General features: G+C 33.5%; 1 protein-coding gene across 5 annotated transcripts in view; it reads left to right on the top strand.

The window, feature by feature from the left end:
• Positions 1 to 24565, top strand: part of RANBP17 (RAN binding protein 17) — a 330532-nt gene that overhangs the window by 24652 nt on the left and 281315 nt on the right. For 3 of the 5 annotated variants that reach the window (XM_045501675.1, XM_045501681.1, XM_045501698.1), the window contains exons 6-12: positions 4523 to 4627; positions 6391 to 6556; positions 9328 to 9401; positions 11874 to 11993; positions 13888 to 14034; positions 14640 to 14812; positions 16819 to 17012. In XM_045501675.1, coding sequence (XP_045357631.1) covers positions 4523 to 4627; positions 6391 to 6556; positions 9328 to 9401; positions 11874 to 11993; positions 13888 to 14034; positions 14640 to 14812; positions 16819 to 17012 — 979 coding nt within the window. The remainder of the gene's footprint in view (positions 1 to 4522; positions 4628 to 6390; positions 6557 to 9327; positions 9402 to 11873; positions 11994 to 13887; positions 14035 to 14639; positions 14813 to 16818; positions 17013 to 24565) is intronic. The other 2 variants (XM_045501695.1, XM_045501687.1) reach the window with 1 other exon arrangement.

The following is a 24565-nucleotide window of genomic DNA, read 5'->3' as shown; positions in this document are numbered from 1 at the left end:
TAATAATATACTAACCATAAGAAATAAATTGTATAAAGAGAAACAGGCCCTTATTTGCTTACAAATAAAAGATAGTTTGGTGAATTGATTCTTGACAATGAGTACACAGCAGGACTCCTCAAAGAATAGGCCTCTTGGCACTTTGCCACTTGCTAGCATGGATTTTCACCCTGTACCATGGAGAGTTTGCAGAAGCTATGCCTCCCCCCAACGGTGCCTTTATGAGCTCAGCAGCTGAGTACATCGTCACCTGTTTCTGTTCACTTTTGTACTTAGTTCTAAACAGAACAAAAGCAGAAGTTGGGTTCTTTGTGGGATAATGTCAAAATAAGGGGGAATGAAGGTAGTATTTGTATTTTAAAACTGTTGTCATGTTGAACAGTCTGTGTTTATGTATATGCATGTGTGTGTGAGTGTGTGTATGTGTATAAATAGGAAAAGCTTACATATCCAGGACCACTTGCCAACTCTCTTTGGAGTGTTCATATAGTTCCTGTGCATAAAAAAAAAAAATCACCCAAAATAACTATTTTCAACTTCAGTCCAGAATTAGAAAGTGTTTCTAGTTTTATTGGATGGATATCTTAAATTTAAAGTGCTCTCTTTGTTTATCACAGAACTTACTCCTTGACTCCTCTGCCCTCGTGTATGTAAAGATTTCTCGCCTTAACGGATGTATGCTGGTAGCTATATATGTATCTCCAGGGCAGATAACAATAGTACCTGGAACGAGTTATTGTGTTAACAGGGATGTTATGACAAGGACTTTGGCTAATCCTATTAGGCTCTATAAATATGTCTAAAGAACTGTAGCTTTCTTTTTTAAAAATACATTTAAAAATAATTTTAGTATGAATATTTTATCTCATAAGAATGTAGAGAATAGTACAACAACCCCATGTACGCATCATGTAGCTTACACAACCATCAGCTTTTTGCTAATCTTAAAACCAGAATTTTTTTTTTTCATTTCCTACTTCATAGCATGATAGGGCTACAGACTGCTCTCGTAGGAAGGGTTTACGGTGTTTAGATGATTACTGAGACAAGTCTGGGTGATATAGAATTCTAATAAAAGTGTGATTCAAAGAGCAACCAAGTTTTTTTTTTTTTTAATTATCTCAAACTTACAGAAGAATTGTGAGTATAATACAGAGAAATTTTTTCTCAGCCATTTGATACTAAGTTTCCAACGTGATCCCTGAATACTTGACTGTATTTCCTAAATACAAGGACATTCTCCTATGTAATTATAATAGGACCATGAAAATCAGAAAGCTAACACTGGCATATTACTATCATCCTCGTATTCTATTTGAATTTCACCATTTGTCCAAGAAAGGAACCAGTTTGAGATTGTGCGTCTTATCGTTTGACATGTTCCTCATCAGTCTGGAAAAATTCCTCACTTTTTCCCTCACTTTCATGACCTTGACACTTGTGAGAATTACAGACCAGTTGTTTTGTGAAATCTCCCTCAATTTGGGATTGCCTGATGTTTCTTTATTATTAGATTCAGATTATGCATATTGGTCAGGAATATCACAGAAATGATAGTGTGTGATCTTCTCATTGCCTCCAGTCAGGAAGCACATGATTTGATTTGTTACATTACTAATGATGTTTACTTTGGTTACTTGATTAAGATGGTTTCTACTAGGCTTTTCCAATTGTAGGTTTATTTTTGTTCTTTGTAAATAATAAGTATTTTAAGACTCTGAAAATACCCATTCCTCACCAGACTTTTAATTTATTCACTTATTTATATCAGTATGGATTCTTGGTTTCCTATTTTATGTAATAGGTTATAATTTGTTACTAACATTATAGTTTGATGCTCAAATTTTGCCAGATTTGGCCAGGAGGAACCCTTTCAAGCTAGCTTCTATATCTAATGACATTTACTCACCATCTTTGAATATTTCCTTACTTTCTGGCACAAGATGTTCCAGGCTTATCTTGTATAGAACCAAATGCCTTTTGAAAAAAGCTTCAAGGTCTGAAGTGTGATTTGGGCTTTGTATTGTGGAAAATATATGGCTTTTGTGGACACATTTTACTTAGCCTAATTTTATGGCATTTATCATTTCAGCGAGCATTTGGTAGGTACAGTACTTCTGAATTAGGCAACAGGAAGATCTGCGATGCATGAATTAAGTCAATGTTATCATTGTTAAATGTGAGCCAGGTAAATCATAGCGTTAATAAAAGATGGAATTTTTAAAGAAAAACATCTAAACTTGAAGTTTCCTAAAAGAGGATTGTATACTGTCTTGTGTTTTTAGAAGCCAGTCTACTGTTCCTACTGTTCCTGGAGGTTATTCAACAAGAAGTAAAATATCCTTTGCCTACATTGTAGAGGCATAGATGGTAGAAAATAGATGTACAATCCCTCTTCTCAAAAAAATGGATATCTACATGATTAACCCAAATAAAATAAGCTTATAGGCCTTGAAGATAATTGAAATAAGACTGGATTTGTGTTTTAGCTCTGTTGCTTACTACTTTGGACAAATTTCTGAACATCTTTGAACTTACATATATATATCACTATCTGGAAAGTGAGAATGACACCTTCCATGGATCTTGTTAAGATTAGATAAACTTCTCGCTCTACGGCCTGGTAACTACAAGTGCTCTATAAACCCAAGGTCGTTCTGTTCCTGTTACAGATACGGTGGTAATGACAGGTTGGTCTAAGACAATGTGTCTATAAACTTTAATTTTCATGTGTAAACAGAGGATAATACATATTTCACAGGTTAGTTTGAGAATTAAGTGAAATAATACGTGAAGAGGACTTCACAAATTACAATACTGTATGCTACTATTAATTTGTATTAACGAAAGGGTTTTTTATATTGAGGGAAATATTTTAGGAGAGACAAACTGATTGAAATTTGATTGAAAAGAGGGGAATAATGCTGGAAATGCTAATTTGAATCTTGCATATTGATTACAGATTCCAGTAGCTATTTTCTGGAATCATTTTGTACTTCTGTTATGTTTCATGTTTCTATAAGTAAATGTGGCATTTAAGTATAGCCTAAATTGTATGATGGAGCTTAGCAAGTATCAGATAATCAGTTTTGAGATCACTGCTTTTTTTTTTTAAATCTATAAGCATTAGTAAAAGAAAATGGTTTATTTTCTTCTATCGCATAGCAAAAGGAATGCTATAGTGACTGTAGCCCATGGTGTTAATGATCACGTGGGTATCAGACTTCAACTTTGTTTGCTGTTTGCTCTTGATAAATGGAAGATTTAATGGCATTAAATAGTATAGTTTTGACCATATATTTATTTTTTTATTAACATTTTTTTTAATGTTTATTTATTTTTTAAGGAGAGACAGACAGAGTATGAGTGGGGCAGGGGCAGAGAGAGAGGGAGATACAGAATCGGAAGCAGGCTCCAGGCTCTGAGTTGTCAGCACAGAGCCCGATGCGGGGTCTAACTCACAAACCATGAGATCATGACCAGAGTGGAAGTCAGATGCTTAACTGAGCTACCCAGGCACCCCTGCCTTGGTTTCTTTCTAAAACACCAAGGATAGGGGCGCCTGGGTGGCGCAGTCGGTTAAGCGTCCGACTTCAGCCAGGTCACGATCTCGCGGTCCTTGAGTTCGAGCCCCGCATTGGGCTCTGGGCTGATGGCTCGGAGCCTGGAGCCTGCTTCCGAGTCTGTGTCTCCCTCTCTCTCTGACCCTCCCCCGTTCATGCTCTGTCTCTCTCTGTCTCAAAAATAAATAAAAACATTAAAAAAATAAAATAAAATAAAACACCAAGGATATATGAACCAATGACATTTCTGGTGTATAAGAGGAATACTATTTTTGTATGAAGAATTTTTCTATGATTGTTAACTGAATCACAGAAAGTTAGAATTTGAAGATTATTTTAGAGATTTGTCATTTTACATATGGAATCTGAGGAATACGGAAGTTGTTACTCGCCTCTTGTGAAATGGTACATGGTTCAGGAGTTGATAGTCATGGTATCTATTATTTAAAAAAATTTTTATGTTTTATTTTTGAGAGAGAGACAAGACCGGGCGTGAGTGGGGAAGGGGCAGAGAGAGAGGGAGACACAGAATCCAAAGCAGACTCCAAGCTCTGAGCTGTCAGCACAGACCCAGACAAGGGGCTCGAACCCATGAACTACGAGATCATGACCTGAGCTGAAGTTGGACGTTCAACTGACAGAGCCACCCAGATGCCCCACTACCTATTTTTTAATAATCTGTGTTCATATTGCCTCTGAAAGTATGGTCACTTCTGGTTTTTAATTTGGGGATTGGTAGGGTTTGTAGAAAGAGCACGGAATTGAAACAGTCCAGAAACTTGGGTTCTAACTGTGGGTCTGCCATGAACTTTTTGAGTAACGTTAGGCAAGGCACTTAGTAGGTTCTTAAAAGCTCTTTTAACTCTGTATGCTTCTTTAATCATTATTTCCATTCCTTTTCTTGTAAAGTTTTGCTTTGCTGTTTGGTAAGTCTGATTAAATCATCTTGATCTTTTTAGGTTGATTATTCTAGACCTTCAGCAAAACACAGAAAAATAGCTACCTCATTTCGTGACACTTCTCTCAAAGACATTTTAGTGCTAGCATGCTCTCTTTTAAAAGAGGTAAGTTATTCAATAATTCAGTATCCTACTTAGGGTATTTAGGAGATTTAAGTTCCAAAAGAATTTCAAATGAATCCCCCTTCCCCAACCCCCATTCTGTCTTTGGAAGAGTTGCTGTGAACAATCTTAATTTCAGTACAGTAGATTTCTACAGATCTGTAAGAGGTTTCCAAAAAATTCACTTTTATTTAATAGGGATATAATAAAACAAAATCCAAAGGGAATTTAGTAACCCATCTTTAGGTAGTAGTTTCATTGCCTTCCTACTAATAGAGTATTTATTGCAGAAGCTAATTGAGACTTAGTTTATTTTAGTTGCTTGTATTTTAATGGGATGCAGATGAACAATGAAATGAGAGTAAGTTTTCCTAATTCATCAACTATTGATATTTATTCATAGGTGAGCCAAGACAGTTAACTTTAATAATTTCTTTGGGAAATAATATTTTTCCCATTTGCTACTTGGTGCTCTGTTTGAGTATTAGGGATAGTACAATTCATAATTACATTGTGTTTGCTTATAATATAGGGATTCCACCATGCTATTCAAGCTTTTTAATTGGTGTTGTATAGCCAGTTATGTTCCAGTTAGCAGCACAATTGGTGTTGTATAGCCAAGTATGTTGTATAGTATGTTGTTGTATAGTATACAATTGGTGTTGTATAGCCAAGTATGTTGTATAGCCAAGTATGTTCCAGTTAGCAGCAGTTGCTAATTATTTCAGTTCTGTGGTATAGTAACATGATAACTTCTGGAGTTAGCCGGACGGAAAGACCCTTTATTATTTTTTCAATTAAATTTTTAAAAATGTTTATTTATCTTTGAGAGAGAAAGCATGAGTGGGGGCAGAGAACAAGGGGGACAGAGGAGCTGAAGGGACTGTGTACTGACAGCTCAAGCTAATGTGGGGCTCGAACTCACAAACCATGAGATCATGACCTGAGCTGAAGTCTCAACCCACTGAGCCATCCAGGCTCCCCGACCTTCTATTATTTTTAAATTTTTCTTTTTGTATGGAAAATTTTAACATATACAAAAGAAAGTGGAAGAGTATTATGAACTCCCTTGGACCAATCAACCAATTAAGCAGTAACAACTCATGACTAGTCTTGTTTCATCTCTGTACTTTTCTAACAACTTTCCTTTTTTGCGTGTTATTCTTTAAGCAGAATCCTAACCTTCATATCATTTCCTCCACAAATATTTCACAGTGTGTCTTTAGTAGATATATCTATTCTGGTTGTGTCAGAATGGATATTTGGGGTTGGGGGTTCAGGAAGTGGGGTATGGTCAGGATTATTCTCCAGAAGTTTGTTGAGTGTCTTTCATTCAGACAGCTTGACAACCTTTGTTAGCTGAATGTGGATCATTTATACGTGAAGTTCCCCCACTTGAAGAATAGTATATTTTCAGCTGTTCTAAGCAACCTTTGAGCTAATAAATCCCATAGATTTATACATTTGTGCTGTGTAAAGAATTTGTCCTCGAGTTACTTTTTATAACTTTAGAAGATGACCTACAGTTTGCAGTTAAGTGTAAAAAGTCTTATTCTCATTTGAGAAAATAAAACCTGAAAATAGTCTATTGTAGATTTTTGTTGATAGTGATTTTACAACTTTTTCTAATATATACAACAACATAACTTTGCAAACTTTTTTTCCTAATTCTAATTTGGCATTGAAGAGTTATTTACATTAGTGAACTGAGAATTTGTTTATTGACATGTTTCCTAATGTTTTACTTGACTTTCAACTTTTTTCAGGTGTTGGCCAAACCTTTAAATCTTCAGGATCAAGGTCAACAAAATCTAGTAATGCAGGTCTTGAAACTGGTCCTCAACTGCCTTAACTTTGACTTCATTGGCAGTTCAGCAGACGAATCTGCCGATGATCTTTGCACAGTGCAGATTCCAACAACCTGGAGAACAAGTAAGAAGAAAGTTTAGTGTGAGGCATGGCAGAATAAAAGGCACAGAATTAAGAAGTAGAGTTGCCACATGTGCAGTTATCTCTAGTTTTTGTTAGACAATCAAAAAATTCAGAAAGATTTGTAACACAAGATAGCTGCTGATACCCAGCAGTGAAATCTGTTTTCCCTAATTCATATTAAAGGAATTTCCATATTTTGATACTGGAAAATAGGAAAGATAGTTCTAGAGTTAGGGGGAAACAGGTTTGGGAAGGAAAATGAAGAGTTCTGTTTTGAAATGTTCAGATAAAGTGGGAAAGGCTATAACACTCGGCAAGAGAAAACATAGTTTTCAGTGTTAGGAAGAGAATGAAATTAGAGTAACTGACTTAGCAGAGCAGAATTGCAACTTCCTCTCTTACAGAGAAGGATACCAAGAAAAAGCAAGGTGATCTGCCCTCACACATTGTAGAAAGATGATGGCGCTAGGGTATTCCTGAAGTCAGAAGTGAAGAACAGGGCTGAAAGGGCTTGGTAAAAAGTCTGTATTCTGCACAAAGTCCCCAGGATCTTCTCTACCACCTGTGCAATGAGGTGACCACCTTTTCCCTTTTCTTCCCGTGTGCACTTCCCTCTTATCTCCCAAGAGCAGACCTTTTTTCCTTGAGAAATTAAACTGGATATTCAGGGATTTAGATACAGTAGAGAAACACTACAGATGTTGTGAAAACTTCTAATATGGAAGTTCTGTTTTGAACTGTTTTAATCAAAACAAACACTTAAAAGAGACCTGGTATCCTTGGTATCATGGTGAATACATGAACTAACAAATGTAATAAAATTGCACAGACTACACACACACACACACACACACACACACACACACACCCATACATACATACATGAGTACATGTAAAAATGGGAAATATGAATAAGATTGATGAATTGTATCAATGTGATTTCCTGATTGTAATACTGTACTGTAGTTTTGCAGGAACTTGCCTTTGGAGGAAGCTGAATAAAGTGCTCATGGAGTCTCTCTGTATTGTTTCTTGCAAATGCAGATGCATCTATAATTACCCCAAAAAGTTTTTGTTATTTTTTTCAAAAGGAGAGTTTAGTAGAAACAAAGTAAAGAGTAAGAGTGAACTTCAGAAAAGTATAGTTAATATCCCCAGGGAGATAAGAAAAGGGAACACATCCCTGAAACAAAAATAGGATATTGTTTTAAAAAGGCAAGTTCAGAAAATATCCCAAGTATAAAAGACAGCTACCAAAATAAAACATTTAGTAAAAGAGTTGGAAGGTAAAGTTAAGGAAATATCGCAGAAAGTAGAACAAAAAAGAAAACAGAGATTTGATACGAGAAAAGAAAAATACAATAATATTAGAGCATGAAACTAGGAGATCTGGCATCTGTTAGGAGTTTAAGAAAGAGGATGGGGGGAAAAACCCAGAAGAAAATTTGCAAACAGATAATATAAAAAAAAGTTCTCAGCACTGAGACATAAATTTTCAGATTGACAGGTCCCATCAAGTACCTATCATCATGAATGAAAAGAATAAATGCTAAGCTTCACAATTATAATCCTATGGGAATAATGATGATAAAAAGATCCTAAAATCTAACAGAGATGAAAAATAAGTTACTTACAAAGGATTGGGGTTAAGAATGATAATAGACTGCTCACTATTAGCACTGGAAGCTAGAAGACAATGGAGTAATCTCCCCAGACTTCTGAAGGGAAAAAATTTTCAAACTAGACTGAAATGTAGAACTAAGACATTTTCAGACATGCACATCCTCCTGGAATTTATCCCTTATGTATATGCTCTCTGAAAGTTACTTGATATACAAACCAAGAATGTGGAAGGTAAGGGGTTTGTGAAAAAGGAGCTTTAACACAAGATGACAATGAACAGACATAAAAGGAAGATAATTGTTTAACAAATTTAGAAACAACCAGTCCCAAGTTGAAGGCTTTAGGAGGTGGGGTAGGGGTGGGAATGGAAATTATAGGTTATTTGATGCTATTGATCATGTGGAAAAGAGCATAAAGAACATTTTACAAATCTGTTGAGCATTTGGAAGGAATTAGTGACAGATCTACAACTAATCGCAGAAAAGATGCTATGATTAAATCCAGAGAGTGTTAGAAATATAATATAATTATAGGGTACTCCTTGGCTTAGTTGCTAACATTATTTATATAGCCATAATAAATGTAAACACTTAGAATTGATTTAATCCCAAATAGTTAATAATACTGGATGGTTGTTGAGAGAGGACAGATTGTGGTATGGGCTAAAGCCTCATCAGTTGTAACAGGAATTTATTTGATAGTTTAAGTAAAACAAATAAAGAAATATTCATATAGCATGTTATTTGGAAATATGTATGTAAGTGTAGATAAGAGTTGAAAGGTACTTGGAATGGGGTAAGGTATAGCTGTTTTTTATTATACACTTTTTAATATTCTTTTTGATACTGTTTGCATTTTTAAACATTTATATTACTTTAATACAAATGAAAATAGTGAGAAGATTCTCCCAGTAAGAACTGTAGATGCTTCATAAAAATAAGCAGCATTTTAGCTAATTGGTTTCTATCTCTGTATTATTTCATCTTTCAAAGGAAAATAGCTAGGAATTAAAAGGAACTAAAAAGGTATTAAGCCTAACTGGAAAGAGTGGCCACATGCAGAGGTCTTGGAGTTCTCATTTGTGTGATAAGCCTTACTGATTACATTAAGAATTGAAGTAACGCTATAAGAAAATAATTTTTTTTCAGTTTTCCTGGAACCAGAAACATTGGATCTTTTCTTCAATTTGTATCATTCACTTCCACCACTACTATCTCAATTAGTAAGTAAAACTCACTCATTATTTCATTAAAAAGTATCTATGAACTTTATCGAATGGTAGTATATATTTGTTGTAAAAATTTACATTCTTGATTGGGTTTACTTCTCAAGAAATTCTTACGTCTCCTGGGATTTATATTACTTAAGCTGTTTGTCCAATTCTGTGTAAGTCACCAGTGCATTCCATTTGATGGGTGAACCCAGAACCTCTGACTCTTGATTTAGCTCCTGCCCAGAGCCAAGAAAACCTGTCAGCCTCTAAGTGTACCTTACTTTCTACCCAGTCCCCGTCCCTTCTTCTGGGCCTCAATCCAGTAGTTGGGCATACCATCTGTTACCTTCTCTATTCCTCCCCTCTCTCTAACTCTTCTTCAACCGTCCATGCCCTAGGCTTGCCAGGCAGCCCCCATCAGTTATCTCTGAGTGAGAAACAAAGGGATCTGCTCATGTGATTTTGTGTCCATCGCTCCAGTTCATTTATTTTTTGAATTAAATTCTATCATGTACTTTAAAAATCTTAAAACTCTTTGGTTATAGAGTAACTTTGAGACTGTGAACCTGTCTTTGTGGAATCTACAACAGAGACCAGGCAAGACTGAAAAAACAAAAAAAAAAAGGAAAAAGTTGTCAGTTAATATCTAAGCTTATAGATGTAAAGTTGGGGGATTCTGAAATTGCCATTTCATGAATAAAGATACTACAGACTTAAAGTACAAATCAGTGGTGTATTTGTTTAAATCTGTTATTGCCTAGAAGGGAGGAATAGACTTACAAAAATACTCTGCCTCTTTTTTTTTTTTTTTTTAACTTGTCTGCTCTCCCATCTAGAGTTTAAAGATTGTGGTTTTTAAACTGGGTTCCACAGGACACTCATGTTTCCAGATGGTGCCACAGAGTTTCAGGCTTCTGTCTTTTAACCAGAATAGTTTTGTTTTTAGTTGTTTAAAAACCATGGTTTCATGTATAATTATGTTTTGGAATAAAACAAACAAGCTACTGGTGCTTAAAAAATTAAGTGGGGAACAACTGCTTTAAGAGAAAGTAACTAGCATTTATTGGGCATGACCTACTATAAGGTGCTTATCTCACCTCATCCTCAGAGTGGCCCTGCAGGGTAAGTGTTATTATCCTCACAATGTTGACAAGGAAACAGACCCATACTGGCTTAAAGGAATTTCTTTAGGGCAGCAAACTAAATAATGAAGCTGAGATTCAAACCCAGGTGTTTTTGGCCCCCAGACCCTGAGTATTGTTTTTTGTTTTGTTTTGTTTTGTTTTGTTTTGAGAGAGAGAGAGAGAGAGAGAGAGAGAGGCAGAGAGAGAGAGAAAGGGAGAGAATCTTAAGTAGGCTCCATGCCCAACATGGAGCCCAACGCAGGGCCTGATCCCACGACTGTGAGATCGTGACCTAAGCTGAAAACAAGAGTAGGACGCTCAACTGACTGAACAACCCAGGAGCCCCACCCTGGATATTTTTGATACACTAGTGGTTCCCAAACCTTCTACACATCAAAATTGCCTGAGGAGTTTTTGGTTTTTTATTTGTTTAAAACAGTAAGGACTGTGGCCAACTAGAGAACATCTAAAAAGGCCGTCCTCTGATTCTTGTCCATGTTCTCACCTTTGTTAGGAGAGCCAGACATTAATGTAAAGTCTCTTAATTGAAATATTTAAATATTTAGCCACTAATTCTATTTTTTTTTGTTTTATAAAGTGGGCAAACAAACATATGTGGACCAAAACAAAACTTATGAGGGCCGTTTGGCCTGAAAAGTTGCCAGTTTTGGGCCACTCACTTAATGATCAAACAGGCTTAAAATGGTTTTTAGTAGTAGAATTAAGAACCCAGGTAGTAAAATCGTCTGGTAAAGTATTAACTTTTGGAAGATAACTAGACCATTGATATTTTTTTGGAATTTTTGTAGAATATCTGATATTTCCAGCAGTATTCTCCAAATTGTGTCTCAAGATATTAATGGATGGTATGGGTAAGATGTACCATCACCAAATAAATTTGGGATATGCTGGATTAAGTAAAGTTACACCAAGTTACACTGAAGTAAAGTTCCCCCACTTACAGGATACCACAGTACAGAATGTACAGTATTTCTTAAACATACTCTACCACAAACCATATTTTAATTTTGGTAGAACACCTGTTTTATTGGTTCATGAACAGAGGTGGGCATAAGAAGCAACTGGGAGCCTTTTGAGTATGTCCAAGTTGCTCTGGCATACATATATGACAATATATTAAAAGAGAACACACACAAATAGAAATTTTAGTGGTGGAGTTAAAGGGTTATGGGTAGTGATGGTGATTGATGATGTGTAGCTTTCAGGGTTCCTAGATTCTATAATGCTTTTGTATCACAAAAGTTAAAAAATATTTTTTATGTAAAGACTCGTGCTCCTTACATGTGGCCATAGTTACTTTTAAAATTGAAATGAATTTTGTTGTTCCTATTTTTAGGCACTTTCATGTTTAGTTCAGTTTGCTTCTACAAGAAGGTCCTTATTTAGCAGTCCTGAACGTGCCAAGTACCTTGGTAATTTAATTAAGGGAGTAAAAAGGATACTTGAAAACCCTCAGGTATTTATGAAGTAATTTAATTAATACTTAGTATATAGAAATACAGTTTTTCTGCTGAAAGGTGTGTAATAAACTCATGATTTGATTATGATTCTGGAAGAAACATGAACTGTCATATCCATCTTCCCTTGATCTCATTTACAGTAGAAATGGACAGTTTTTAAAAATGGATGCTTTCCTGATACACTTCTGTGTTCTTCCTTTTTTATTTTTTTCCATTTTTTTTAGGTGAATAAGAATAGAAGGTATATATCTTATTATGCTTCTGCTTTACACCATTGTACTGCATTTCTTTGCTTGCTTGTACTTCTTAAATTACTAAAGTAATTAATTCGGAGTTATATCTACCTTCTGAAGACTTAATATAAATCTGAATGTTAATATTGGAGTAAGTGGCTTTAAATTTTGAAATTATGTCTTTTTGCCCTCTTGTGGACAAATAAGAGTTTGTAGATTTAAAAACCTTTCCTATACATTAACTGCAATGTTCATTTCAGAGAATTGCAAAGCCATTATTAATTAGTGATTTTGACTGCCTCGATAACATGTTTTGTTTTGTTTTTTATTTTGTCTTTGGTTTAACATATGGATTTTAAAATGTTAAATGATTTAAGGAGATTTATCTCTTAGTTACTAATAACTTTTGAGAGGACATATAGTATCTGTACATAAAGAAAATTTGCTTGCTAGCTAAGGAGCAATTGATTTTGTATGTCATTGTCAGGAGTATTTTAGTATTTTAGGTGTTATGCTGTTATTTTATTTTTTCAATGATAGCAGAATTAAGAAATTTACATGTTTTGTTGATAAATGGGATTTTACTAATGTATGTCAAAATTTTTAGTTGTTTAACTCACTGTCATCAATTAGTATGTGAAAGATAATATGGTAATATCAGATAATTGTTTTAATTGGTTTTCCAGCCTCCTCATGTTCATGTTTCATGTTTGTAAAAGTTGGCTTGAGTATTATATTATTTTAGAATTACAATCATGTAGTAAAAGATCTATTAGTATGAAGTATCTTTTTGTAATTTGTCCTTAATAATTAGATACTGTTTTATATTTTCTTGGAGCTCATATGAATGAAATTTCTTAGAAACTCTTTGAGTATTAAACATATACTCTTTGAAGTCTCTGTCATGCCAGCTATAATGCAAACAAAATATTCAAACTTTTATAAAGATAACACTGGTGTCCTATCTTCAAGGAGCTCTCACAGACAACTGGGGGGCCTCTTTCTTGGTCTTCCTTTTTAACCTTTCCTTCTCTGAGGTTACCTCTGTGTCTTATAGTACTTCTGTTAGACTTTCTGCCCTACGTTTTAATAATTGTTTTGAATGACTTTACTTAGGGACAAGGAGTTGCTTGAGGGCTCAATGCCTATAGGTACTCAATAAATATTTATTGAATTAAAAGAAATTTCTGTTGTGTATGCACAAATACCATTTAAGTTCATCAGTTGGTATTGCTCTTTTCCAGGGTTTCAAGAACCCATTCTTAATTTTCATCTTAAATATTTTTCAAGTCTTCTACTGACTTGTGTTTAAGCCACAGTACACATACACGTGCACACACACAGACATGTACGCACACATGCAAATTTTTTGTGTAATACGTTGGGTTCCTAAACATGATTTAGTCATCACAGAGGAAAGCTTTTTCCAGATCCTCTACTTTGGATTCCTTATTTTAATCATTGATGCCAACATTAAATCCAACAGGAATCATTTGTTTTCTTTCATTAATGATGTACTCAGGTGACACAAAGTACCATATGTACCCATGAAAACTGGAAAACTTAATAAAATTCTCTTGGAATTTTAGTGATAAGTCATTAGCTTGGTTTGTTTTTAAGTATTTTAAAAAGCCTTTCTTTTTGTCTCATAATTTAGGGTTTGTCTGATCCAGGTAATTATCATGAATTTTGCCGATTTTTGGCTCGTTTAAAGACAAATTATCAGCTGGGAGAATTAGTTATGGTGAAGGAATATCCTGAAGTTATCAGATTGATTGCTAACTTTACCATTACTAGCCTGCAGGTAAATAAAAACATATAATTGATGTTAAACAGTAAATACTTTTTAGAACAATTTCTTGGTAAGATTTGGTGGGGACTTTCAACATTTGTTAGAGTGCTTTGCTAAAAATACTTATTCCAGGGTTTTAGGTGAAAGTTCATTGTAACATTTTATAGTAAACATTTAGAGGCTGAGTATCTACTAAAGAATGAGTTGAGAAGCTATAGTAAAATTTATGTGAAGAAATAAAAGACATTTTTTAAAGATTTTTTTTTAGAAAATTTTTTTTATAAGTTGGGAAGCTTTAAAACCACATTTTCCACATGATATGAACTCTGAAAAATATTCATGGAAAGATTAGAAGGAAGCACACCAACTTTTAATAGTGATCACCCTTGGGTGGTAGAATGAGAGATTATTGGTTTCTTCTTTATGCTTTTTTGCATTTATTTACAAAATTTGCTATGTTAATGATGATTGGTTATATGATCAGAATAAAAGTTAATTTTAAAGTCTGCGTTTAGTAATTTTGTTTAGAAAATCTGTGTTTAGTAATTCTGTCTTATTAATTCTTAATTCTAAGAAGATATGTCATTTTAAATAACGTTTGCTTTATTTCTTTGTAGCATTGGGAATTTGCTCCCAACAGTGTTCATTATTTATTAACTCTGTGGCAAAGGATGGTAGCATCAGTTCCTTTTGTGAAATCAACTGAGCCCCACTTATTAGACACTTATGCACCAGAAATCACGAAGGCCTTTATCACTTCTCGCTTGGAATCTGTTGCCATAGTTGTGAGGTATTGAAAACTAAATGTTTCTGTTGTATTTTTATCTTTTGCATCTTAGAATTTAAAAAATTTGAGGTATAATTTACCTAGTGTAAAACCACCCTTTTTAGTGAATAGGTCTATGAGTTCTGACACGTGCATATAGTTGTATAACTACCATTACAGTCAAGACAGAGACTAGTTTCATCACACCAGAAAGTTCTTTTGTGTCCCTTATAGTCAGTCCTTTCTCCACCCTCAGACTCTGGCACTTACTTATTTGTTCTGTTTTGCTATAGTTTTTGCCTTTTTAGAATGTTGTATAGATATAATATATAGCCTTTTAGTTCAGCTTCTTTCACTTGACATAATGCATTTGAGATTCCTCCATGTTGCATCAGGAGTTCTTAAAATTTATTGCTGAATGGTATTTCATTTCCTGGATATATCAGTTTGTTTATCCATTCACTCGTTGATGGACATTTGGGTTGTTTCCATTTTTGTCAATTATGAATAAAACAGCTGTAAACATTGCTGTGCAGGTTTTTGTGTGAACATAAGTTTTTATTTCTCTTGGGTAAATGTGTAGGTGGCAGATTTCTGGGTTGCATGGTGAGTGTGTGTTTTACTTTATAAGAAACTGCCAAACTGTTTTGCAAAGTGGCATTCCCACCAGCAGTGTATGAGAGACCTAGTTGCCCTTTATTCTCATCGGCACGTGATATTGTCAATTTTTTTTTAAATTTTAGTCATTCTAATAGGTGTGTAGTGGTACCTCATTTGGGGTTTAGTTTGCATTCTCTTAATGACCAATATTATTTACCATTTGTATATATTATTTGGTAAAGCACCTGTTAAATTTGTTGCCCTTTTTTAAAATTGGGTTGTTTATTATATTGAGATTTAAGAGGTCTGTATATGAGATCACAAATCTTTTTATTGTATGTGTTTTGTAAATATTATCTTTTAATCCATAGCTTGCCTTTTCATTTCCTTCACAGTCTTTCAAAGAAGTTTTAGAGTTAAGTGAAGTTCAATTCATCTTTTATTTTTTCTTTTACAAGTTTTATAGTTTTAGAATTTACATTTACTTCTGTGATCCATTTCGAGTTAATTTTTATATGAGATAGCTTGAAGTTATTTTTTGTTTTTTGTTTTTTTTATGGGTGACCAATTATCCCAGCATCATTTGTGGAGAAGACTATCTCTTCTCCATTGTATTGCCTTTATACTGTTTTCAAAAATTAATTGACCACACGTGTGCTTTCTGGACTCTGTTCTCATTAATCTATATATTTTTCCTTCTGCCAATACCTTGTCTTGAATACAGTAGCCCTATAAGCTTTGAAATCAGGTAGTGTGAGTCTTTTACCTTGGTTTCCCCTTTTCAGTTGTTTTGGTTTTTTTACTTCCTTTGCTTTCCCATGTAAACTTTAGGATTATCTTGTATCTATAAAAAATCTTGCTGAGATTTTGATTAGGATTGCTTTAAATTTGTAGATTAACCTGGGGGAAGAATTGATACCTCGGCAGTATCAGGTCTTTCAGTCAGTAATCATGTTTATCTTTTAATTTATTTAGCTCTTTTGTGATTTCTTTGCTTAGTGTTGTGTTGTGTTAAGCCTTCAGATTTTATATATGTTTAATTAAGTTTAATGAATTAGATTTTTTTCTGATTTCTTTGGAACATGCAGTTTTTTAAATGTCAAGTTCCAATTGTTCATTGCTAGTATTTAGTAATGTGGTTGAGTTTTGTATATTGACCCTGTTATGCTAGGACCTTGGTAAACTCATCTGTAAGTAATTGTAGCTTTTTTTATGGTTTCTTTGGGATTTTTCACGTGTACAATCATGTCGTCTTCGAACATAGGTATTTTATCTCTTACTTTCCAATCCATTTGTCTTCTTTTTCTTTATCCATGATGGAATTTTTGTTTAACATAAAGTTTATTTGTAGTGAATAGAAGCTTATCACATTTAAAAAATGTATATCATATCCTAATGTTGGCTGTGAACCTGTTCTTATATATTTGCAGAGATAATTTAGATGATCCACTGGATGACACTGCTACTGTGTTTCAGCAGCTCGAACAGTTGTGCACTGTCAGCAGATGTGAATATGAAAAGACGTGCACTCTTCTTGTACAGTTGTTTGACCAAAATGCACAGAATTACCAAAAGCTTCTTCATTCAGCTTCTGGGATAACTGTGGACATGGCAATTCAGGAAGGTCAGTAAACTTTGTATGACTATATATGGTATTATGTTGAATTTTAAGTAGCTTCATTAATCACTTTAATACTTTTACTGCAAATTATTTTTATGTATTTCCCCCAATTCCTCGTCCTCTAATAAGCCATTAATTTTGTTAGCCTTCTGGGTATTTTGGTTGCCTGGTGGTTAATTTTCAGTTCTCATTTATAAGATACATGGGAAGTATTTCTCTGGAATCGGTATCAAGGAAAGCTGATAATGGTATTTGAGTAGAGTTCATTAACTTGTAACTATCTTTTAACTAATCATGTTTTCTTCTTTGCTGTAGTTGACTGCAAATTCAAAGCCCAATTTCATCCAATAAAAAATTGTATAAGACCTCATTATGGTTTTGCATTTGTGTATTATCCTTCACTATGGCTTTAGTTTACTATTACATTTGAATCCTCACTTTCCTCATTATTTTTCTTTAATGCTTTATTGAAGGAGGGTTTATTTATTTCTGAATGTCCCTTTAAATCCTTTCAGGAACATTGCAGGGAATAAAATTAAATAAATATATTTTTCACATTTTTAAAAAATGAAATGAATATGAGAATGGAACTGACTTTATCCATTTCTAAAAGAAGACACTTTAATTATGGTTCCAGAATGTTTTTCTTTTATGTTTTTTTCCTTTTATTGTTTCGGGAAGTGAGTGGTAAGGGATGATAGACTCATGATTTCCTGTCTAAACTCTTTTCAAAACATTGTTTAAAAGATTATCTTTTATATAATGTCTTAAAATGTCTTTTATTATCTGTTTTTGTTTTTGTGTTTGGAGTCACACATTAAAAAACTGCTGACGGGCTACATAGTGGAGTAGTTAACCTCTACTTCAAATAATCTCTCTTATTAAGATCTCATTATTTATAAATTAAATTAAGGAGCAATATTTTTGCAGCATTTTAGTCTTTTCATGGTTGATTTCTTCCTTCAGAGTTTTCAAAATTATTAAATATTAAATACGTACAAAAGGCTGTGTATACATATTGAGACATGGTGACTAGCAATAACAAACAGCATCACACAGCGTAAAGAATAGATCAGTATCAGTATCTTTGTTGTTCCCATTGTTTCTCTGTCCAAATCTATCCTTTCTTCCAGCAGAAAATACTTGGAATCTTGAATTTTGCATTTATCAATTAGTGCCTTTTGTTACTCATAGTAGTACTGCGTGTGTGTGTGTGTGTGTGTGTGTGTGTGTGTGTGTATGGGTGTATACAGACACACACACACACACACACATATATATATATATATATATATATTCTGGAAATAATTCATGGTTTTGCAAATTTCTGAACCTTATACAACTGTATACAATGAAACTGCATTCTACAACTTGCTTTATTTTTTTTCCTCAGTATTGCATTTATGAGGGTTTGTGTTGATGCTATGGCTGTAGTTCCTTGATTTGCACTACCACTGTTCTGTTGTTTGAATATACCAAATTTATTTATGCATTTTCTTGTCAGTGGATATTTGTATTTTTCCTGCTTTTTGCTAATGGAATGAGTGCAGCTGTGTAAAGATTGTTATGTATATCCATTACATAGTTTCAGTAGAATGATGCCAAACTCGTTTACAGAGTGATTTTCTACTTTACTTCCCACCCACCCTCACATAGATCTTTGCCAACACCTCATAATGTTAGACTTAAAATTTTTACCAGACTAGTTCAGGTAATATACCTCATGGATATTTTAGTTTTTTTCTCATAATTAATGAAGTTTAGTATTGTTTTATGTTTGTTGACTGGTATTTGTGTCATTATCAATGACATATATTTATGATTTTTGTTCATTTTTCTACTCACCATTTGGATTATTAGTTTATCTTTTACTGATTGAATTCTTTTTGTGTTTTTGATGCTAACCCTTTAGTGATTTGAATTGTAAATATTGTCCCCAAGTTTGTGACCTGCCTTTACATGTCACTTTAATGTATCTATTCTTAGTTATTTTTCATATCAAACTTTATTTTAATTAAATCACCTAATCTTTTTAAAGAGGTAATATGTCCCCATTATCCAGAAAAAATAAATTAAAATGTGTTTCTGTTTCAGTTCTATGATCTGTCCTCTTGTTCTTCACTCTATGTAGCAATTTTTACTAGTTTTGTGTATATTTTCAAAGTTTCTGCATGCATATACAAACAACTATGAATTTATAAATTCTTATCCCTCTTTATTTACTTAGGATGTGGTATACACCCTTAGTGTTCTACTCTTGCTTTTTCTTTCATTTAACAGTGTACTTTATAGCTATTTTCAAACTTAGAGAATGCTTATTTTTTATAGATGCATAATATTTTATTCTTACTGTATCATTATTTAATCATTCTTTCTACCATTGAAAGTCATTAGAATTTTCATCTCCAGCTATTAAAATTAATGCCATATAGATTAACCATGTATATATGTCATTTTACGTGTATACAAGTATATATAGAAGATAAATTCCCAGAGTAGAATTACTATTGGCTAAAAGGGTAAATATTTATAACTTTTATAGATATTGCCAAATTACTTTTGGAAAGGACTATGTCAATTTACTTGTCCACCAGCTAGCTATCTATGGGAGTGTTTCCATATTGCCTTCACAGGATAATTTTACTAGGCTTTTGAATTCTTAGCAATTCTATAGGTGAAAAATGGTTTCTTAGTATAATTTAATATTCTCATATCAGTTAGGCATTAAGTTTATTTAAGACTATTTAGTCTTGTTTTTCTGTAATGACATGTTAATTTCTTTGCTGTTTTTTGGGTGTTGGTCCTTACTTTTCTCATTGATTTTTTTTTATAAGAGCTCTTTGTATTTTAGAAAAATGAGCTCTTTGTCTGTGGTAAGAGTTGCAAATATCTTTTTCTTTCTTTCTTTCTTTCTTTCTTTCTTTCTTTTTTTGAGTGTACAGTTTGATGAATTTAACAGTTATTCATAGCCATGTAACTATCACCACATTCAAAATAGAATTTCCTGCACTCCAAATAATTTCCTCATGCTCTTTGATCCCTTTCCCTGACTCTTGACATGGGAACCACTGGTTTCTGTAATTGTGGTTTGTCTCTTTTAAATTTTTGCATAAATGGAATCATACAGTAAGTAGTCTTTTGTGGTTGACTTTACATAGCATAATGTTTTTGACATTCAAATATATTGTGTATATTAATATTTTGTTTCTTTTTATTGCTGCATAGTATTCCATAGTATAGTTCTATCTATAAAACTATAGTCTATCCACTGTGTGATGGACATTTGATTCCACTTTCAATTGGGAGGCTATTATGAATAATGATGGTATGAACATTTGCAGACAAGTCTTTGTGTGTTTTTAAATTTTTATTTCTCTTGGGTAAATACCTAAGACAGATTGCTGGGTCATATGAGAAATGTATGTTTAATTATAGGATACTACTGGGGCGCCTGGGTGGCTCAGTCGGTTGAGTGTCCGACTTCGGCTCAGGTCATGATCTCGCAGTTCTTGAGTTCAAGCCCCACATCGGGCTCTGTGCTGACAACTCAGAGCCTGGAACCTACTTCAGATTCTGTGTCTCCCTCTCTCTGCCCCTTCCCTGCTCATGCTATATCTTTCAAAAATGAATAAATGTTAAAAAATATATATAGGATACTGCTATATTGTTTTACAAAGTACCATTTTCCATTCTCATTATTTTCTGTACATCTGCATCATGATTTGATAGTGTCTTCTTAACCTTAGCCATTCTACTGGGTATCTAAAAGTGTATCATTATGGTTATAATTTGCATGTCCCTAATACTTAACAGTGGTGTGCTTTCTGGCCATTCATATATCTTCTCTTGTGCACTATTTGTTCACCTTTTTTGTCTATTTTTAAATTAGATTGTTCTTTTTTATGTATTCTTATTGGAATTGTAGGACTGTTTTACATATTCTGTATATAATTTCTTTTTCACATAAATGTTTGCAAGTATTTTTCTCTCTGTCGTTTCTCTTCAACTGTTTTTCAAAGAGCAGAAGTTTTAAATGTTGATGATCTACCTTTTCAATTGTTTCTTTCTGGCTTATGCTTCTTGTATTTACGAAATCCTGTGCAGTGCAAGTCACAGAGATGTTCTTCTGTATTTTCTTCTAGAGGTTTAATAGTTTTAGCTATTATGTTTAAATTCGTGAACTTCCTGGCATTAACTTTTGTGAATAGTGTGAGTTGGGGGTAAGGCCCCATCCCCAGCCCATACAATTATATAGTTGTTCTAGTACCATTTGCACAACTATCTTTTCCCCCACTGAATTATTGTAACACCTTTGTCGAAAATCCATTGGTTATAAAAGGCTAGGATTTATTACTGGACTCTATTCTCTACCATTGATCAGTATGTCTGTCCTTATGTCAGTGTTATACTGTCTCGGTTACTGTAATTTTGTAAGTCTTGAAATCAGGTAATCTAACTGTCTCATTCTTCTGTCTCAAAATAGTTGTGTCCGTTCTCGATCTTTTGCCTTTCTTTATTAATTTTAGCATCAGCTTGTTAATTTCTTTAAAAAGTCTCACTAGAATTTGATTGGGATTGCCTCAATCTATGCATCAATTGGGCCATCTTCACAATGTTGAGTCTTCCAGTTTGTGGACATGGTCTGTTGCTCCACTTACATAGGTGTCCCTTAATTTTCTTTGCAATGTTTGATTGCTTTCAGCACACAGGTATTAAAAATGTTTCACTAAATTTATTCCTATATATTTTTGATGTGGTTGTAAATCTTATAATCATTCTCTGCTATTCTATACAACCAGAATTGATTTTTCTCTTTGTGTCCTATGACTTTGCTAAATTTACTTATTCCAATAGCTTTTTTGTAGATTCTTTTGGATTGTTATATAAGATCATGTCATCTGCAAATAAAGACAGTTGTATATCTTGTCTTCAAGCTTTTTATTTCTTTTTCTTGCCTTACTCCACTGGTTAGGACCTCTGGTACAATGTTGAATAAAAAGGGAAGAGTGGGTAGTCTGGCCTTGTTTCTGTTTGTACATCTAAAGCATTGAGCCTTTCACCATTGAGTAGGATGTTATCTGTAGGTTTTAAAAAAGATGTTCATAATAATTTTGAGGAATTTCCCTTCTGTTCCTCTGGCTATTTATACTGAGTGGTGCATTGATTTTTTTTTTTTTTAATGCTTTTTATCCACCTATTCAAATGACCCATTTTTTTTTTCGCTTTTTTACTAATATAGTGAATTACATTGATTGATTTTTCTGTGTTAAGCCAGCTTTACATTCCCAAGGTAAATCCTACTTTGTTATTGTATAATATAATGTTCCTTTATATAATGCTAGATTCCATTTGTAATAAAATTCTTATTTTACATTGATGTTCATGAACGATATTTATCTGTAGTTTTCTTTTCTTGTGATGACTTTGCCTGGTTTTGGTAACAGGGTAATACTAGCCTCATAAAATGAGTCAAGGAGCATTTTCTCTTCTTTATCTTCTGAAAGAGTTTGTGTACCATTAATATTATTTCTTTGTTAAAAGTGTGATAGAATTCACCAGCAAAGTCAGTGGGCCTAGAGGGTTTAGAATTACAAATTCAAATTTTTTAATTGATATAGGACTATTCAAATTTTCTAAGTGCCTAACTTAGTCATTTGTATCTTTCAAAGACTTTATCGTATTTTAAAATTTATTGTAATAAAGTTATTTTTTATATTCTGTTACTTTTTTTAACTTTATTAAAAAAAAGAGAGAGAGAGAGAGAACGAACGAATGTGAGTGGGGAACTGGCAGAGGGGGAGAGAGAGTATCCCAAGCCGGCTCCATGCTATCAGCGTGGAGCCCAACATGGGCTCAGACTCATAAACCATGAGATTATGACCTGGGTGAAATCAAGAGCAGGTCACTTAACAGACTGAGCCACGCAGGCACCCCTGTTATTATTCTTTTACTGTCTGTAGGATCTGAAGTGATTTTCCCTTCATTCTTTCTCTTTTAACGGAAGTATACTTAACATGCAGTGTTACTATTTTCAGGTGTACAACATAATGATTTGATGTTTGTACATAATGTGACATGATCATCATAGTAAGTCTTAGTTAACATCTGTCACCATACATAGTTACAAAATTATTTTCTTCTTGTGATGAAAACTTTTAAGATCTGCCCTCTTAGCAGCTTCCCGATATGCAGTACAGTATTAACCATAGTCAACATGTTGTACATTGCATCCCGATGACTTAGTTTATAACTGGAATTTTTTATTTTTTGACCTTGTTTACCCATTTTACCCACCCATCTCTCATTTTTGATAATGACAGTTGTTGCCTATTTTTCTTTCTCCCTTAGATATTTATCAATTTTGTTAATCTTTTCAAAGAACCAACTTTTAGTTTCGTTGATTTTCTTTATTGTTTGTTCAGTTTTTATTTCATAAGCTGTTTTAGTTTTATTATTGTCTGTTTTATACATTTGATTTTATTTGGTCTCTCTCCACTCCCCCCCCCCCACCCATTTTTAGATAAAGGTTTCACATCTTTGAGTTTTAGATTTTTGTATTTTTCTAATAAAAACATTTAAAGTTATAAATGTCATTGTTAAGCATTGTTTTAGCTGCATCTCATGAATTTTGATGCTTTATTTTTGTAATCATTTAGTTAAAAATATTTTCCAATCTGTATTTCTTTATTAATGCATGGGTTATTTGACAAGTATATGCCTTTTATTTCCAAATATTTGGGGTTTTCTTAGTTGTCTTATTGTTACTGATTTCTAATTTAATTCTACCTTGGTCAAATACTATTTTCTGGGATTTCAAACCTTTTAAATTTATTGAGACTTTTTTTTATGACCTAGCCTATAGTGTGTCCTGGCAAACATACCATGTACCCTTGAAAATAAGATGTACTTTACCATTTGGGACATCAATTTGTAAATAGAAATTAAGTCAAGATGGTTTCTAGTGTTGTTCAGATATTCTTGGTCTTTACTGATTTTTTGTTTTGTTTTGATCTGTTTCTATTATTTACAGAGAGAGATGGTATAATCTCCAAATATGATTGTGGAATTTGCTATACTACTTTTAATTGTCAATTTTTGCTTCTATAGAAGTAAGACATCTATAAGTATAGACATCTATAATTGTTTTGTCTTTTCTGTTAATTGATTCTTTAATCTTGAAATGTGTCTTATCAGATATTACCATAGCCAGTGCCTTCTTATGCTTTCCATTTACACGGTATATCCTTCTCCATCCATTTACTTTCAATCTGTCTGTGTCTTGATATTTAAAGTACATCTCTCAGACAGTATATCGTTCTTCCTTTTTTAAAAACCTATTCTGACCATCTTGTCTTATAACTGTTTAGTCCATTAACTAAATGGGGTGGAGGGGGTCTACCAACTCAATACCATGTGAACTAGTTCCTTAGAATGAGGTTCTTTATATCATACTGGTAGTCTAGTAAGGCTGCAAATCATGCGAGGTCTGACTTGAGAGTTTTTTCCTCCTCTCTACCTCATGTTAAAGTCAGGTCAGAAAAGTTTCTCTATTGTCT

This window comes from Leopardus geoffroyi, chromosome A1 (genome assembly GCF_018350155.1).
Source record: "Leopardus geoffroyi isolate Oge1 chromosome A1, O.geoffroyi_Oge1_pat1.0, whole genome shotgun sequence".
NCBI lineage: Eukaryota > Metazoa > Chordata > Mammalia > Carnivora > Felidae > Leopardus > Leopardus geoffroyi.
This window is presented reverse-complemented; position numbering and strand designations above follow the sequence as displayed.